This window comes from Emydura macquarii, unplaced genomic scaffold (genome assembly GCF_026122565.2).
Source record: "Emydura macquarii macquarii isolate MOO-44397 ecotype Brisbane River unplaced genomic scaffold, CSIRO-AGI_Emac_v2 contig_2681, whole genome shotgun sequence".
Classification (NCBI taxonomy): domain Eukaryota; kingdom Metazoa; phylum Chordata; order Testudines; family Chelidae; genus Emydura; species Emydura macquarii.
The window spans coordinates 2260763-2276757 of record NW_027132818.1 but is presented as its reverse complement, the minus strand read 5'-3'; the positions used below and the strand labels follow the sequence as shown (position 1 = coordinate 2276757).

The following is a 15995-nucleotide window of genomic DNA, read 5'->3' as shown; positions in this document are numbered from 1 at the left end:
CTAGCATCTGACTTTTTAGAGGTGTGTGATTAAGGTAGACCCTGAAGATAGATATGTCACTTCCCCTCCCCTCCCTTTATCCTGACCCTCTTAACTTACTTTGTGTATTATGATGTACCTGGTATATTTGGGAAAATGTATCAAAAATATAAAAAAGAAAGAAAAGACAACCCTAGCATTAGGAGTTCCTACTTCTGAGGCTTTGTCAACATACAACAATTATCCCACTTTAACTATACCCAGGTAAAGTGGTATAGCTCCCCAGTGTGGGCACAGGTACACTGGTAAAATGCTTATGATCATTCAGGAAGAGGAATAATCTATACTCATAGAGGGCAACTTCATACAGGTATAGCTGCATCTACACTAGGAACTGTAACAGTTAAAAAAATCACACCCTTGACTGACATAATCTCACTAAAAACGGCATAGATCAAACCTTAGTCATTGGGTGGCAGAATTGGACCCAAAATCCATAATGGCACAACTTGTTCTCCAATATTATCCACAGTACTAGAAAATAATTACAACCACCATTCAGATTTGGAGTAGTTTTCTCTTTCTAGTTTAAGTGTGTAAAACTAGTCATGAAAATGGTTGGTGAGGGGAGACACACACATTTTTAAATCAGTAATGTGCACCTCCTACAAAACCAAGATACTATTCTTAAATGAAGCCTTTAGGAACTGCACTACCATGGACTGACTTAAGATGACATAATAAATTTACATTTCCGATTTTATTTCTTAAGACAGCTAAAGAGGAAAAATATCAGTAGTTAATAAACAAACTTGTCCTTAATCCTAGCTATACAAGCCAAGACTTTCACACAAAAAAAAAAAATTATAAAATTATATTAGCAGAGATCAGTTCAGTCTTTTCGTAGGTGTTGGTAAATGAAGTTTAATGTGTTGAAAATATAATCATTATAATTTATTAAGAGCCAATTTTAATTTTGTTTGTATTCCTAAGAGTGTGACAGTGTTTTGTTTGCAACTGCCCCTGGGTATAAGCTATCATTGTGTAACTTAATTAGATATTCTACGTGCTAGTGTGAGGGACATATGTCTTTTCACTATAACAAACATCAAGAGTCTGCCACATGCTTTAATGTTTCTGCTATATTGAAATAAAGACAGAGCAAGTGCTAGCTCTCCCAAGGACCTGTGGCCCCAAACAGCTTGATCACAATCAGCCAGCATTCACTGATTGGTTACAGTTTATTAACAGCCTATAAACTTCTCATCTGCTTATGGGGACTGGTTAGAGTTGTCACCTGCAACTGCCAAAAACAGCACAATTGCTCTTCAGGAAGGAATCTATATTTATAATATTGTTATTCCTTGTTTTTTTTTTTTTCTTTCTGACTCAAATATTGTTACTTTAAAATTGGTAAGATTGCTCAGTGGTGAAAAAAATCTACATAAAGCCATCAAAACACTATCTAAACATCAACCATTATTTTCCTTTGTTCTTTTAGATAACTTTAAATCATTACAAAACATAATGGGTGAACGGTATGAGAAAATTATGGACTGATGAGATTTCAAAATGCTTTCTTCTCAAGGATGTCTAATTCGCTGTGCTGGATCACTGGTATTCAAACAATATTTGCTATCCGTATTTTTCTAATCAAAAAAAGCAATGAAAGATTCTGATAAAATATAACAGTAGATAATATCATGAAAGATAGAGTTTTGCTGTCTTCACTGTATGCTACATGATACAGGGGGTTGCCAGCTGCCACAGATAACCTCATTCACTTGCATCTACCTTGACTTTGATCCTGCAAAAACTTACACACATGCTTAACTTGAAGCATTGGGAGCAGTCTCACAGATTTCAGTGGCAGTGCTCACAGTGTTAAGCACAGGTATAAGTCTTTCAGATCAGGGCCTTACATCATGCTAGAACAAATATATGGATTGTTTGGGGTTTGCAGAGGAATTTTGTTGGATGATGCCCCCAATAATTCACACCAGCCTTTTCCTTTCTTGCTCATATCAGAGGCAAGTTTTTCTCCCTTCACCTCACAGTTGCTACTTTTTCCTCTACCTATGCAGGAAAATTATATATTAGAGACATGTTTCCAAAATATGGACAAATTAAAACTTAATATATAAAATTGCTTCCATTACAAAAGAAGCCAAACTCCATGACATTTAAACATCCTTGTATGTCACTAGAAATAAGGCTGCACACTATGTTGAAAAAGGTAGAGCAACACCCTCACCAAAGTCCATCTTCAATGGCCAACCCTCCATCTTCAGCAACTAAAGCTATCTCCAAAGTATCCAATATACTTTCACTTGGCTTGCTTCAGGAGAGAATTGGCATCTTGCAGACACGGTATGCCTATGTTTAGGACCTAATGCCAGCCTCATATAGGGACACTGGTGACAGCATAGATGGAAATTAGACACTTACTGACAGCAACCAGTTGTGCTCAAAGAGCAAAATCTTATACCAGTGGAGTATTATATAGATACCCTGCATATTATCAATTTGATATTGGGCCTGTCTTTTAGGTCCAATCCTCTCAACGGTTTATAATATGGCCTTGACTCTGCAATAAGGTCAATAGATCCCAATGAAGAAGAATTAGGATTTATGTTTCAAACAGTTTGAGAATGGTTACAGCCAAATATGGGTGTAATATGATGTGTTCACACACAACAGGGTTATCAACCACGCTACAACTGAGTTCAGCAACTTTGCTATGGATTAGCTAGTGGGTAGTTTACAGCATGGTTTCTGATAGCAGGTTTTCTTGATTTTTAAAACCTGATACGTGGTGGACACAAACAGTGATAAAACCTTGCTAGCTACAACAGTGCTGAAAAGTTTGTCACACTTGACAAATGTCTGTCTCTAGCATGGTTTTACTCCCAGCATGACAAAGAGTTTCTGTGTTTCAATTGATTTACTGTCAATTTATGAGAAAAAAAACTTATTGTGTTGAAGGGATCAACCTGTGATTTTTAACTGAGTAACATTTTTGAAAGACGAACTCTTAAAACTCCCAAAACTCTTAAAATCATTATTGCAAACTGGAGCTTAGATCTAGACACCCCCAAACTCCAGGGATTCAGAATAAGAAACCAGGTGTGGATCTATATTTCATAGAAAACTCCTACACCTCTACAAAAGGATTAACAAAAGTCACAGATGTAAATTACACTTCAGTGGTGGGTGGATTTTAGACCCTGAATGTCCATTATTCTGTCTCTGGTAACAGATGGAGTAAAAGCCTAACTCTAAGGTCAACTATCTTCCCTTACCCCAAAACATATACCCCACTGTGGGCCTTTTCCAGCACCAACTAAAGTCAATGAGAAACTTTCCATTGACCTCAGTGGGTGCTGGATCAAGCTATATATATGACACACAGTCTCTGGATACCTAGGTGAATGTTAACATAAAGGATTAAACCCTAGCAATTTTAAACAACTTCCTAATTTTTTTAATGAATAAAGCATTTAAAACCACTAACATGGTTGGAGGGCTGATTCTTATGCTGCAGCTTAGACAGCACAGGAGCCACTGAATGCATTGTTCACCTCCATGATGTTCTGTCCTGAGCCAAATCTGGTGGTTTACAAGTGAGGATGCCTGTGATGCTTACATGGGTTTTAGATCTTCTACAGGGTCTTTTCACTGGGTCAAAGTCAAAGATGATTCTCACAGGGAAATTCGTGGGCATTTGGTGCAAATGCCCATACCACCTTAAAGAGTACAGGTGACTGTTTGAGGGAGCAGGACGAGTTACAGCAGAACTAACCACACTCTTCAAGAGAAGACGTTTAATTTGCTTTTTATGTTTCTACCTTATAAAATGGCAGTTCTTTGTGATGCTGGAAAAAGCTTCCCTTAATTTTCTGCCATTTTCAACTTTCATTCCATCATTAACATATAACAGGGGTGGCCAAACTTACTGAATCCCTGAGACTACCCTCCCTGCTGGGCAGAATCCCGTAGCCCAACCATGCTCCCACAGAGCAGAAACTCCATGCTCCCCACCCCAGTCTGGTAGGCGGAGAATGTGGGGGTAGGTGCACATAGGGAGTTCTGCGAGCCACACTTTAACTGTAAAAGTGCCTTATGTGACTCATGGACTACAATTTGGCCACCCCTGACATATAACATCTGGCGCTACTGCATCATAATGCCACATTATAAAAATCAATTCCTTCTCTTAGCAATGTACACACACACACACACTTTTCACTTTGCAAATATAGAAACTTGAATGCCCAAGTAATGCAACAAAATATGCAAAAAAATTCAGGTTGGCTAAGCCCAACAGGCTTTTTGATAAAAGTTATTTTTTCTAGTATATGTGTGTAATATACACACAGAGAATATATGCATGTGTACATATGTGTTATATATGTGCATATACACTATTTATATATTACATGCACAGGCACACACAATAAAAAATATCACAAAGAAAAAATAAGACTAACCATTATTCCCCAAATTGTCTACATTCTGAATGATTATATATAGCTAATTAATACCAACAGTATATAAGTCTAATATCTTTATTGTCGATTTGCAAAGAAATAAGTTAAGAATGTCAATTTTGTTGCTCTATGCTCCTGTTTGTTGGGACAATTTATATATTGTATCCAAGCAGTGAAGTAATATTTATCCACGTGAAGGTTGGTAAGTAATCTATCCATCACCAATGTGTCTCATATTCAAACATGCTATGGCCTCACGGTGAGGACACACCTCAGAGAGTTAGCTACTGGGAAGGATTGGGAGCTGTGAACTGCAATCTGCAGGATAAGTACTAGGAAACCTCCAGAGTGCATTTGGCAGTAATGTGGTATTGATGATTTTAGCAATTTGGTGCATTCATTATTTTTCATACGCTTATCAAATCCTTCTTGGTATATGTTCATGAAAAGAAAATGAATTAATTTTTCATTCAATTTTTATTAAAAATGTTTTAGGCATCTGATCTGTTATCCCAAGACCCTTCTCCCCACAATAATCCCATTGCAGTTCTTGGAGGGGAGTTGTGAACATTAAAAAATGACTGTATATAGGACAAAAGCCCACATTTTTAAAGGCTATTTAGGCAGTGTTGCAAGGCTTAAATGATTTAGATAGTTAAGTCCTATTTTAAAAAGTGTCTGAGGAGCCTAAGTCCAATTGAGCCTCAATGAAATTTAGGTTCCTAAGTTCCTGTCACTTTTGAAAATGGGACATAGCTTCTAAGTTACTTAGGTCTTACAATACTGAGTGAAGCAACACTTCTTGGCGTATGTGCAACATGCCTCAGGTGGCATGACCAGGCTTCATCACTGAATTTGGTCCACTGGTTGGATCATTAGTTTCCCCAGTTTGGGCCAAGTACTGGCTGATCCATACCTTTGCAGATCTGGGCCTGAATCTCTCCTGTTCAAAGAGCAAATTCCTACTGCATACTCAGAATTTTTCCTCTGTGATTAGAAAGCCCATTGACAACAATGGTAGCACTGTAGGGGAAATAGTGAAGAATGTGCAATTAGGACCTACAGAGCATCTCAGAGAGGACAATTTTCCCTTTACGATTTGAAGCTCAGAATATAACCAGGAATGCTATAGAAGTGTTACATGTTAGGACTGTGGGGCATAGGCAGTGCTGTGCCCATAGAACTGAGCACAGAAACTATGCACGATTATATTTTCTCTTTCACTAGCATTGAATTTACACAAGGACTGGTCTTGCAAGGTGTTGTTCAATTCTAATTCCCACTGATATCGATGAGAGTTGAGAACGTCACAGTATCAGGCCTATAGTGGTTAAATACAAAATAGGGCAACTCTGAGGACAAGGGAAAAACAATCAAAGACGTTGTATGAGACCCAGCCTGGGTGCAAGCAATGATGGATTGATTAATAGCTTCAGGGAATGCTTGATTGACTCTCCTTTCCAGAGACTCCAACCCTCTTAGTCAGGGGGTCCACTGGGGAGCTTGGAAATACACAAATGTCATACAGAGTATACCACAAACTCTGCTAAGGGGTAGAAGATAGAAGAAATAATGTATTTTCTCTGTAATTACATGGGATTTATACTACCTAACTGCCTAATTGCCACTGTAAGGTTCTAGGTAATTAAATGATGCTTACAGTAAATCAGTAGTGTGTGTCAGGGTCTGATCCATAACATGATGTATGTGAGAGAGAACAGTTCAGACATATGAGGATGGGAAGTTTGAAAAATCAGTCACATTAAAAAAGGGATAGACATTAAAAAAAGACACAGAAAGGGCTAATTTGGATCCAACTCTCCACTTGGGAGCTTCCATGTTTATGAACCTAAGCAGTGAGGGATTAATTAAGCTCTCATTGGGTCTTGTTTAACTCCATCAATGACTAAGGCTTTTCTGATCACATAGGTTTTACAGATATCACTTCTTTAAATAGTTGAACTGTTATTTTTCAAACGTGATACCCTTCTGTGAAAAAAGTTTGACCAGTGCTCACTAAAGCGCCAATTCAACAAAATACTTACCCAGGTGCCTATCTTTAAGCAATGACTTAAATGGGACGATTTACATGCTTAAAGATAGGCACCTGGGTAAGTACCTTGCTGAATTGTGGGCCAAGTATTGTAGAATGGAATTTCCAAAGGGGCCTGAAGTCATTAAGCACCCCTCCCACTGAATTGTAATGGGATTTAGGCACCTAACTCCCTTGGGCTATATTGAAAATCCCAGTCATAATCCACACACATAGAGTATGTTTGTATGCTTGCTGCCTGTATATTAAAATACTTGTTTTCATATGTTTCATTAATAAAATTATTTTACTACAATTATTGATTTGGGAGGGAAACAATTTAAATGTATTATGAAAGTTACATTCTCTACTCATTTGAGGGCATGATCCCACCCATCCAAGTGTTTAGGCACTTGGAACAATCTGGTTTTCTCCTAAGGTGATTGGGGTTTTGCTTCACACAGGAAGAAAGCAGACATGGAGAGATAAGGATTTCAAGCCAGCAGAAAGCAAATGAGGTGAAGTTTTGAACACTATACTTCTGTTCACTGTATCCCATGTATCCTGTCTTCTCTCCACAATAAAGAGAGAAGTACTTGAATTTACAAAACCGCCTGTTTTTGCAGGTGTTCTAGGAACTTGGCCATCGTTCTTCACTTAGGCACATTTATTACCTTTTGGATTTCTATAATTAATCATTCATTCCTTTCTAAGGACAAAGAATAGAAGTTTAGCATCTAGCTGCCCCTGTCTTCCCTCTCTCTCAAGTCTCTCTGCCAGTACATTCGGCCTGTTTGTTCTCTTTCATTCCTGTTCTTCCTGTTGCATTCTGTCCATTCAATGGAAAAAGAGTGAAACCGGACGGCTGGATTCAGTGCAGGGAAATGACTTCAGAGCTACCTTTGTTCCCCCCCCCCTCATTTCTTTGAACACATTTGGCCATGTATCACTATGAAAGAGCTTGTTTTAACAGTTTGGAACATCCAATAAGCAAAGCTTCTTCAGCCAGAATCACACATCTTTTTGGGCGGACTGAGACTCTGAGTTAAACTGCCAATTTTTTGCAACAAAACTGACCATGGCATTGGGCATTGTGTTATAAATCAGCCACAGCCTTCCAAGCAAATTGTCCCTTTTATAGTACCAGTGTAACCCCCTACAGCATTTGGCTTAGGTTACTGATTTAAGAAAGACACAATATCTATTTCTCTGGTGAGGAAAGCCAACTCTTTGAAACTGATTTTGTATATTAGAGTGTGTGTGTGTGATTTCACAGCATACTGGATTACTTTATTTTCAGAAAGACTTGATATTATTTTACACACTAATGCAATTTTTATTTCCACTCTATGCTGAAGCTAAAGTTAATATGTTATTGTCCAGTTTAAATTTGTTTATAAGAAAAAGGAACTGCCACCTTTATTTTTTATTCATTTTATTTTTCATTCAGTAAAATTGCCTTGTCATATAGGAGTTCAGTAGGAGAAAGAGAAAGTAGATGCCTATATGTATTATTGGAATACGTTAAGACATTATATATTAGTAGAACATAGTTAATTGTTGCAGGAGTAAAATATTCTTGCTTTTAAGTTTCTATTTGTGTGTTCTGACTAACCAGACAAGAAGTTACTGATGTCTGCAGCAAAATTAAAAAAAGGTCTCAGTATAATGACATTGTTTTTTAATAGCGATATTTAAATAAAAACCAATAACTGATGTGATCTAATCAGGAAATCATTTTCAGCCAATTCATTGGATTACTGAGTTCATCTTGAAAACTGAATGTTAAACTGAAATTTCATGAACAAAAAAAATCAAATTCGCTAAATACCAGCTATAGGGTTTAAAGAGCCTCTTTGCTAGAAAGTACAATCTATTTCATGAACTTCAAACTCAGTCCTTTTGCTGTCAAAAGTTGTATGTTAGTCTGTTGCTCTGATCTGATAAAAGAAGGGAAATAACCGGCTTCTACTTTACTACATGCACAGTATCTGAATAATTACCACAACTCATATCTTCTTCTGTTGCCTTTTCCCTGTCTTGGATTCCAGCCCAGACAATGAAAAGTAGTTTTTTGATTTATAAGGGGGAGTATGTATTTTATATTAATATGTACACAAATATAGAAACACACACTACAGTATGTGTTGGTGGGAGGTGGGGTGAACAAAAGATAGCATTAGGCCATTGTGCTCCAGTTTGGTCTACTGTCACAAAACCCTTATACTGGTTGCCTGTGGCATTTATAGATGGTGAATGTGATTCCACTCTCACTTACGTGGATGTAAATCAGAAGTAACTTCACTGAAGTCAGTTGAGTTCACCACTATAAATCATTCAAACCCACTAGCTGTTTCTCCCACTCCATACCCCGCACCCCACAAATCTATCACCAATTCTCTTTCCCCTTCCCCTGCCTCATTCTCTTCACCTGATTGGTGGTGGAAGCACCAGGAGGGGAAAGGGCAGTGCCAGAAGAAGAAATTGCATCAACAGCAGCAGCTTTTGAGCTCTCTTCCCTTTCCCAACAAAAGTGGGATTAGGAGCCCCAGAAATCCTTTCCCTTCTCATTTCACAATCAGCATAGGTTATCCTAATCCTGAAGGATGCCAGACTGAGCAAGAAGAGAGACCAAGATGACATCACCACCTTCCTCAAGTTCAACAACACCCTATGCAACACCTGTGATGTAAATATGAGGTTCCTGTTATTACCTTATCTCTTATGTGTCATTTCCCTGCCCTTCCTCTATTTCCACTACCTCTTTCCCATCTTTTTCTGCTTGCCTTCTGTCTAATAGGAGTCCATCTTAGCCAGCTACAACAAATCCACCTTTGCAATAGTGCTGTGATTAAGAAGACAACTATAAATAATTATGGTAAAGTTTTGCCAAGTCTGGGCATGTGCCATGACTGTAATTTCCAGCAGCTAAACTGCAAGTGTGAGAGATTCAGAGAGAGGAATTGTATTTTCTTTTCTGCGGTTTCTCTCTCTTTCCCCCTTGGTTTTGTTTTATTTAGTCTTAAAAGAACAAGGATTGAATTTCAACAACAGAAATTCAACAGCTATTGAGTTGAAAAACCTCAAGGAAAAACCTATCACTGTATCATAGAGTCTTTTCTATTAAAGAAGTCTAAGCCGTATTTCTACAGCTTTGAGACTGGTGTGTTATACTGAATTGCTATCACCATTGTCTTTCAACAGAAGAGAAAGGAGAATGATGTGCGGTGCATGCATGCCTGTACACTACCTAACACAGTGGGGTCCTGACATGATTTAGTCCCTTAGGCTCTACTGCAATACAAATAATTATCATTCATTATAAATCATTGGAGAAAGGAAAAATTAGAAACAGGAAAATGGGAAGGAAGGGGATAAAGAGAATGGTGTACATTCTAAATGTTCTCCCTCCCCAGCTTCAACTGGTACAAGAAGAAAAAGGATTTAATTTCTGCCCCATTCCTGACAATGGCTCCTCTAAGGCAGAGAATCAGATGGGAAGAGAGAAGGAGTTTGTTACAAAACAGGGCCAGTGATTCCCTATTCCTCCATTCCTGGGCTTGGTGCAACAACTGTAAGGGAGCAGAAGGGCAGCAAAGGTAGCTTTAAGCCATTGCTGCACTCTTTGTATTGCTGGGACAGCTGAGTGCCTGTCCAGCCATGGCATATGTTAGCCTAGGGCTGCTCTCACTTAAGCTCTGGCTGCAGTGGCCTCCTGTGGGTCATCTTCCAGGTGTGCTCCAGCCACACACCATTCCCTGATATGCTGCCTGTGGCAAGGTCTGGGAGAGGGCTGGCATAGGGCTTTTTCAATAGCTCTCTGCTGGCTGTGGAACCCCCTTACATAAGTTGTATTCCCATGATGCTATTTCCATCCTCTTCATGCTACCAGAACAGGAAAAGAGATATTAACTCTTGGGAAAACTGGGCCTGTGGAGTTTAAAGTAGTCATTTCAACATGCACCACAGAGTGGGGGCTTTAATCTATCTACCTTATGGAAATGATCATGGGGAAGTGACACCACAGTTTCAGTTCTTTGAGTATATGGACTCTTAGTCAATATCCTGACATTTTTATGACTGTGTCCAAGGTAGATCCATCAATTTCACAGCCAGTTCATCCAACAAAGACTAACTGCATGAATTTCAGAGGCAGATGCCTCTTTGATACCTTCTTCTGACCCTTTCTAGAGTGCACAAAGCTTCCTGTTTCTATCCAGTATGTTAAGCTGACATACATACTTTTGTGAGAAGTACTGAGATAATGTGGAGAATATTTCTAGTCTCAAAATACTATTGAAAATCAAGTGCACAATAGATGGGTGTTTCAGCTGTGCGTTCCCTGTGTGTGTTCACAAAGAGGATGGCTCAGAGACTTGAGGATCTATTAATGAGTTTTCCCATTTAAGACAAAAAAAAAATTCCTCACAAGCAAGGAGGGAAGCAACAGCATTGGGGCAAAAACATATGAAGAGTCTTTTGCTGAAAATTATTTTACTTTGCACCTGAAAAATATGCTGAGCATACGGCCAACAGAATGCAGTGTGTTACTTGGGTCATTTGAAATAGGAGCAGAAATGGTGTCCACAGAGCTCTTTTTTCCCCTTAAGTATTTTGAGGCTACATTTGGAGCTCTGTTATCTGTTTCACAAGCAACATATTTACTCTTCAGCAATATTTTTAAGAGTTACAGGGGCAAATCATTGATGGCAGGGAAATTATCCCAACCTCTCTTTCAGTTGTGTGGCAGAATTTTAGTAAGAGGTTCCTACGGGAACCCTCTAATACATCACTCTATGTTCCAGGTTTATCTCCCAAAAGCTTGGACCTACGGAATCTGGATTTCAACTTTGCTACTACTTCTGATAGAAGCACAGACATTCTTTGTCAATAAACATATCCTTGACTTTGCTTTGGATGCTTCTTTTCCCAGCACATAACTTGTGCTCTTGCAGCTGTTCATTCTGCGCCAGGAAAAAAAATTAAAGGGAACATTCATTGAGCCCACCAACTCATTTCCTATAGGTTGATGAATAACTTTCAGATGGTAATGAGTTCCGCTCACGGATTATCTGGGCTGGATCTGAACAGGTGACCTAGGAATGAATGTCTGTATAACCTATTCTCAGTAAACACACATTTTTAAAAAAGTAGAACTGTTCTTCCATTGAATGTTTCTTCTCACCAGACATACCACCTTCCGCTGCCTTTTCTTCATTCCTTCATCAGCATTAAGGGCTTGATCCCAAGTACACAGAAATCAATGGAAAGACTCCAGTTGAGTTCAAGGCACTACAGATCAAGCCCTACGAGGGGAATACCTATGTTTACAGCATTACATTTATTTTTAGTTGAAAATACAAAGAATTAATGCAATACTTTGTCCCAATCATTGGTTACATACCTATTTCTCATATTAAATCAATGAAAAACTACTATGGTTTGTAGAATATGTGAAATCTACTTAACTATTTCTGTTTTGATTCTGTTAAATGGCTAGTCTTAAACTGCGGCTACAGAATGACCAGTATGCCATACAAAAACTGTGAAAGATCACTAATATAACTATATATACACTCCAAAACACAAAGGCCCGTTTAACTGCTCAAACAAGCTTTCCAGCTTAAAGAAGAGCTCTGTGTAATTCAAAAGATTGTCTCTCTCACCAATAGAAATGGGTCCAATAAAAGATATTACCTCACTCATCTTGTCTCCCTAATATCTTGGGACAAACGCAGCTACAGCAACTCCGCACATCTAATAAATACACAGACACAAAGGTGAACATTAATTCAATCACTAGAGATGGGCCTGAGCAAAAATTCTGGATCTAAGCATTGAGAGGGGGTATTTCACCCACCATCCAAATGTGGCAGTCAGCTGTATCTCTCTATTTTAAAAAAGAGCCTCTCTCTAGTAATAACTGGAGGAAGAGGGCATCCTGAAAGGCTTTGTAAAATGAGCTCTGGAAGCAAAGAAAGACAAAGACAAACCAGACAGTGCTTTATGTGCTCTGAAAGGGAGAGTCAGCTCAGATATAACCTCTCTTTTCGGTCCCTTGGCAGACATGACAATTCTTGGAAGCAGTCGGAGCCCAGGAGCGGAAGCCGGAGAAATATAGGGAGAAAACAGAGTGTCTCAGATAACAAAGGCCGCTGCCTGGTAAGGCAGAGGAGCCCCTGTGAAGGACCCGGACACCGATATGGCAGCGCTCCTGGACTGCGGGGCTGCAGAGCGAACCTTACCCTAAAACTTCCATCGCGTTCGCCAAGTGCAACTCTTCCCCCCCGCGGCAGGCGGCAGCCAATGAGAGCCCGTCTCGGCCCGGCTTTGCGCGCCCATTGGCTGCCCTCTGCCATCCCTTTGCCCCAAGCTGGAGCCGTGGATTTAAAGGGGCCCGGCGAGCTCGTTCCCTTCCCCAGACCTGAGCGACAAGCTCCAGGCGGCAAGCGCTTCCTGCCCGCCGCAGGTAACGGGAGCCTAGCGGGACGGGGCAGCCCCGTCCTTGGGCTCGCTGCCGCTCTCTGCCTGGCGGCCAGGCCCCGCCCCATCGCGATGAAGGTTTGCAGCAGCCTGCCCTGAAAGCAGCGGGAGGACCATGCTGAGGCAACAACGCCCAGGTGAGGTGCAGCTGGGGACAGCCCTGTACGAGTTGGTTGGCTACAGGCCGCCCTCCTCCACCTTGCTCCCTAAGCGAGTGCATGACAAGCCGGAGCCTGCTCCTGAGCAGCAGCAGCAGCTGGGCAGTGCCGGCGGCGGCAAGACTGAGCAAAAAAAGGAGCAGCAGCAGCTGAGGCGAAAGATCAACAGCCGGGAGCGGAAGAGGATGCAGGACCTGAACCTAGCCATGGACGCGCTGCGGGAGGTGATCATGCCCTACTCGGCCGCCCACTGCCAGAGCTCCCCGGGCAGGAAGCTCTCCAAGATCGCCACGCTGCTCTTAGCCCGGAACTACATCCTCCTGCTGGGCAGCTCGCTGCAGGAGCTCCGGCGGATCATTGGGGAGATGAGCGGCTCCGGCCCCCGGCTGCTGCTGGCCGGGCTGCCTCTCTTCGCGGCGCCGGGCTCCGTGCTGCTGGCACCGGGAAACGCGAACCACCCGGAGGGCCTGCGGGCCGCCAACAAATACCTCTCGCTGTCCCTGGAGGAGCAGCCGTGCGGCCAGCTGCATCTGGGCGGCGGGGCCAGCCTGTGCACCTGCACGGTCTGCAAGTTCCCGCACTTCATCCCCTCCGGCCTCGGCCTCGCCGCCCTGCAGAGCCAGTTCGCCAAGTGACACGCGGGGAGGGGGAGGGGGGGCGGCGGCAGCGATGGGACTCGGGGAGCCGGGTTGGGGGCGGGTGTCGGGACGGACGGACTGAGAGCTTGGGACGAAGCGGCGTCTTTCCGGGCAGTTAGATGGAACGAGGTGGGTCCACGGCTCCTTCCTGGCTTCCCCCAGGCGACTGAGCGACTGGCTGGTGTTACTGGAGCCGCCAGTGGGCCCGGCCTGTTGGCAAAGCAGACCTGAGACGGCTGCAGGCGTCCGAGCTCAAGCCCCCCCCCGGCAGGGAGACCTCCAGCCGGGCAGCTGCAGGCTCCGTAATCCTGCCTAAGTCACAGCAGGGAGCTGCAGTTCGTGGGTGCGCCTGGCCTCGCCGTCGCTTACAGTCACGCCGCCGTCCTGCCAGCGGCCCAGCTGCCCGTTCCCTTCCACACGTGAAGGGCAAAATCATTGGGAGACTTCAGTCAAAACGATGGGAAATGCTTAAAAGAGCTGTTTCATGGAGCATCTTCGCCTTTGTTTTCTTTAGCTACCCCTGTATCCGATCAGTGTCGGTGCCACTGCTCCCTGGCTTACTGGTGTAGCATGCAGGGTAATAAAGTAAAATATCTTAAACATGTCATAATTACAAGAGCTAAAGGTATACAACTAAAACGAAAAGGAGACATTGCTTTTTGTATGCAATAATTTTCTTCTGGTAACCTAAGCAGAATCCAACTTTTTACCTACTGGCTATCCTTTAGATTTTAGAATAGCTTTAGCAATCTGAATTTTTAGAACTGGAAGAGGTTTTTATTTATTCTTGTTCCACGGAGCAGCTTGTGATATTTCTAGATTGGTTTAACCACCAACAGTGGCATTAAGTTTGCATACAATGCTCAATTCTGAACACACATAAGTACTGCAAATGACTAAAAAGGAGAGAATGCATTCCAGACAGTATGCATTACCCAGAGAAGATAATCAATTAACTCCATCTAAGAGAGGAAAATAAGACAGGATCACTTTCTTAGGGAAGCAAAAGATTCTCCCCCACCCTCCAAATACTGTATTAAGCAGGGCCCCCACATGGGGAGAGTGGGGGAAGGGTACACTTTACCAGAGCCCAGAGGTCGTAGGGGACCTGGCCCAGGCTGCAACCCCCATTACTGCCAGTACAGGAGGTGGCCTGTGTTAAAAGGTTGTACTGGGCCTGAAAAAATTATGCTTGGGCCCTGGTGTTAAGCCACATGATGCCTTCACTCATAGAGATATTACTGCCACTCTTTCAGTGTAGACACGGTCAATTCTGAAACACTGGCTTTTAAACAACCGTTTTTGAAAAGTACAGAAAACGGAGTGTTTCCTCATAGCCAGCCTGTACATTAGGCAAAAGATGCTGCAAAGAACATAATCCTCCAAGTGAGATATACATTTAAAAATACTGTTTGTTCTTATGCACTTATTTCTGGCAATGTGCTTCCTTGTTTTATTGTAATTGTATAGTTTATTTTTAACTCTGTAGTGTTTTATCTCTGATCCTTTTACTTGGAATTGTACAGTTATAATAAATCAGTTTTCCTGCATCCTTTCAGCTCTTTTGTTAATGACTGAACTAAAAGGCTTTAGCCAGTTGACAATATTTACCTGGCTACAACTATTAATGATCAAATTGTACTGATTTCTTGATGTTCAGGGCATAATATAACTAGCTTTAACACTTAATAAATAGGTTATGACCTGGAAATTTTTTTCCTACAAACAGAGCTGGATTCCCACTCATCTAAAGATCATGCAATCACAGAAATGTAAGGCTGGAAGGAACCTCCAGAAGTTATCAAGTCCAGGTCCCTGCACTGAGGCATGACCAAGTAAACCTAGACCATCCTTGACAGGCATATCTAGCCTGTTCTTAAAAATTGCCAGCAATGGGGATTCCACAGCCTCCCTTGGAAGCCTATTCCAGAACTCAACTCCCGTTGGAGTTAGGAAGTTTTTCCTAATATCTAACCTAAATCTCTCTTGCTGCAGGTTAAGCCCATTACTTCTTGTCCTACCTTCTGTGGACATGGAGAACAACTGATCAGTCCTCTTTAACAGCTCTTAACATATCTGAAGATGGTTATCAAGTCCTCCTTTGGTCTTGTTGTCTCAAGATTAAACATGCCCAGTTTTTTTAATCTTTCCTGATAAATTTTTCTAAACCTTTTATCATTTTTGTTGCTCTCTTCTGGATTCTCTCCAACTCATG

General features: G+C 41.6%; 1 protein-coding gene across 1 annotated transcript; it reads left to right on the top strand.

Annotated features, from left to right (window-relative positions):
• Positions 1-12925: 12925 nt before the first annotated feature.
• On the top strand, positions 12926-15330 carry OLIG1 (oligodendrocyte transcription factor 1). Its single transcript, XM_067565598.1, has one exon. It carries the CDS (start codon positions 13100-13102, stop codon positions 13775-13777), a length of 678 nt encoding a protein of 225 aa, XP_067421699.1. The 5' UTR covers positions 12926-13099; the 3' UTR covers positions 13778-15330.
• The last annotated feature ends 665 nt before the right edge of the window (positions 15331-15995 follow it).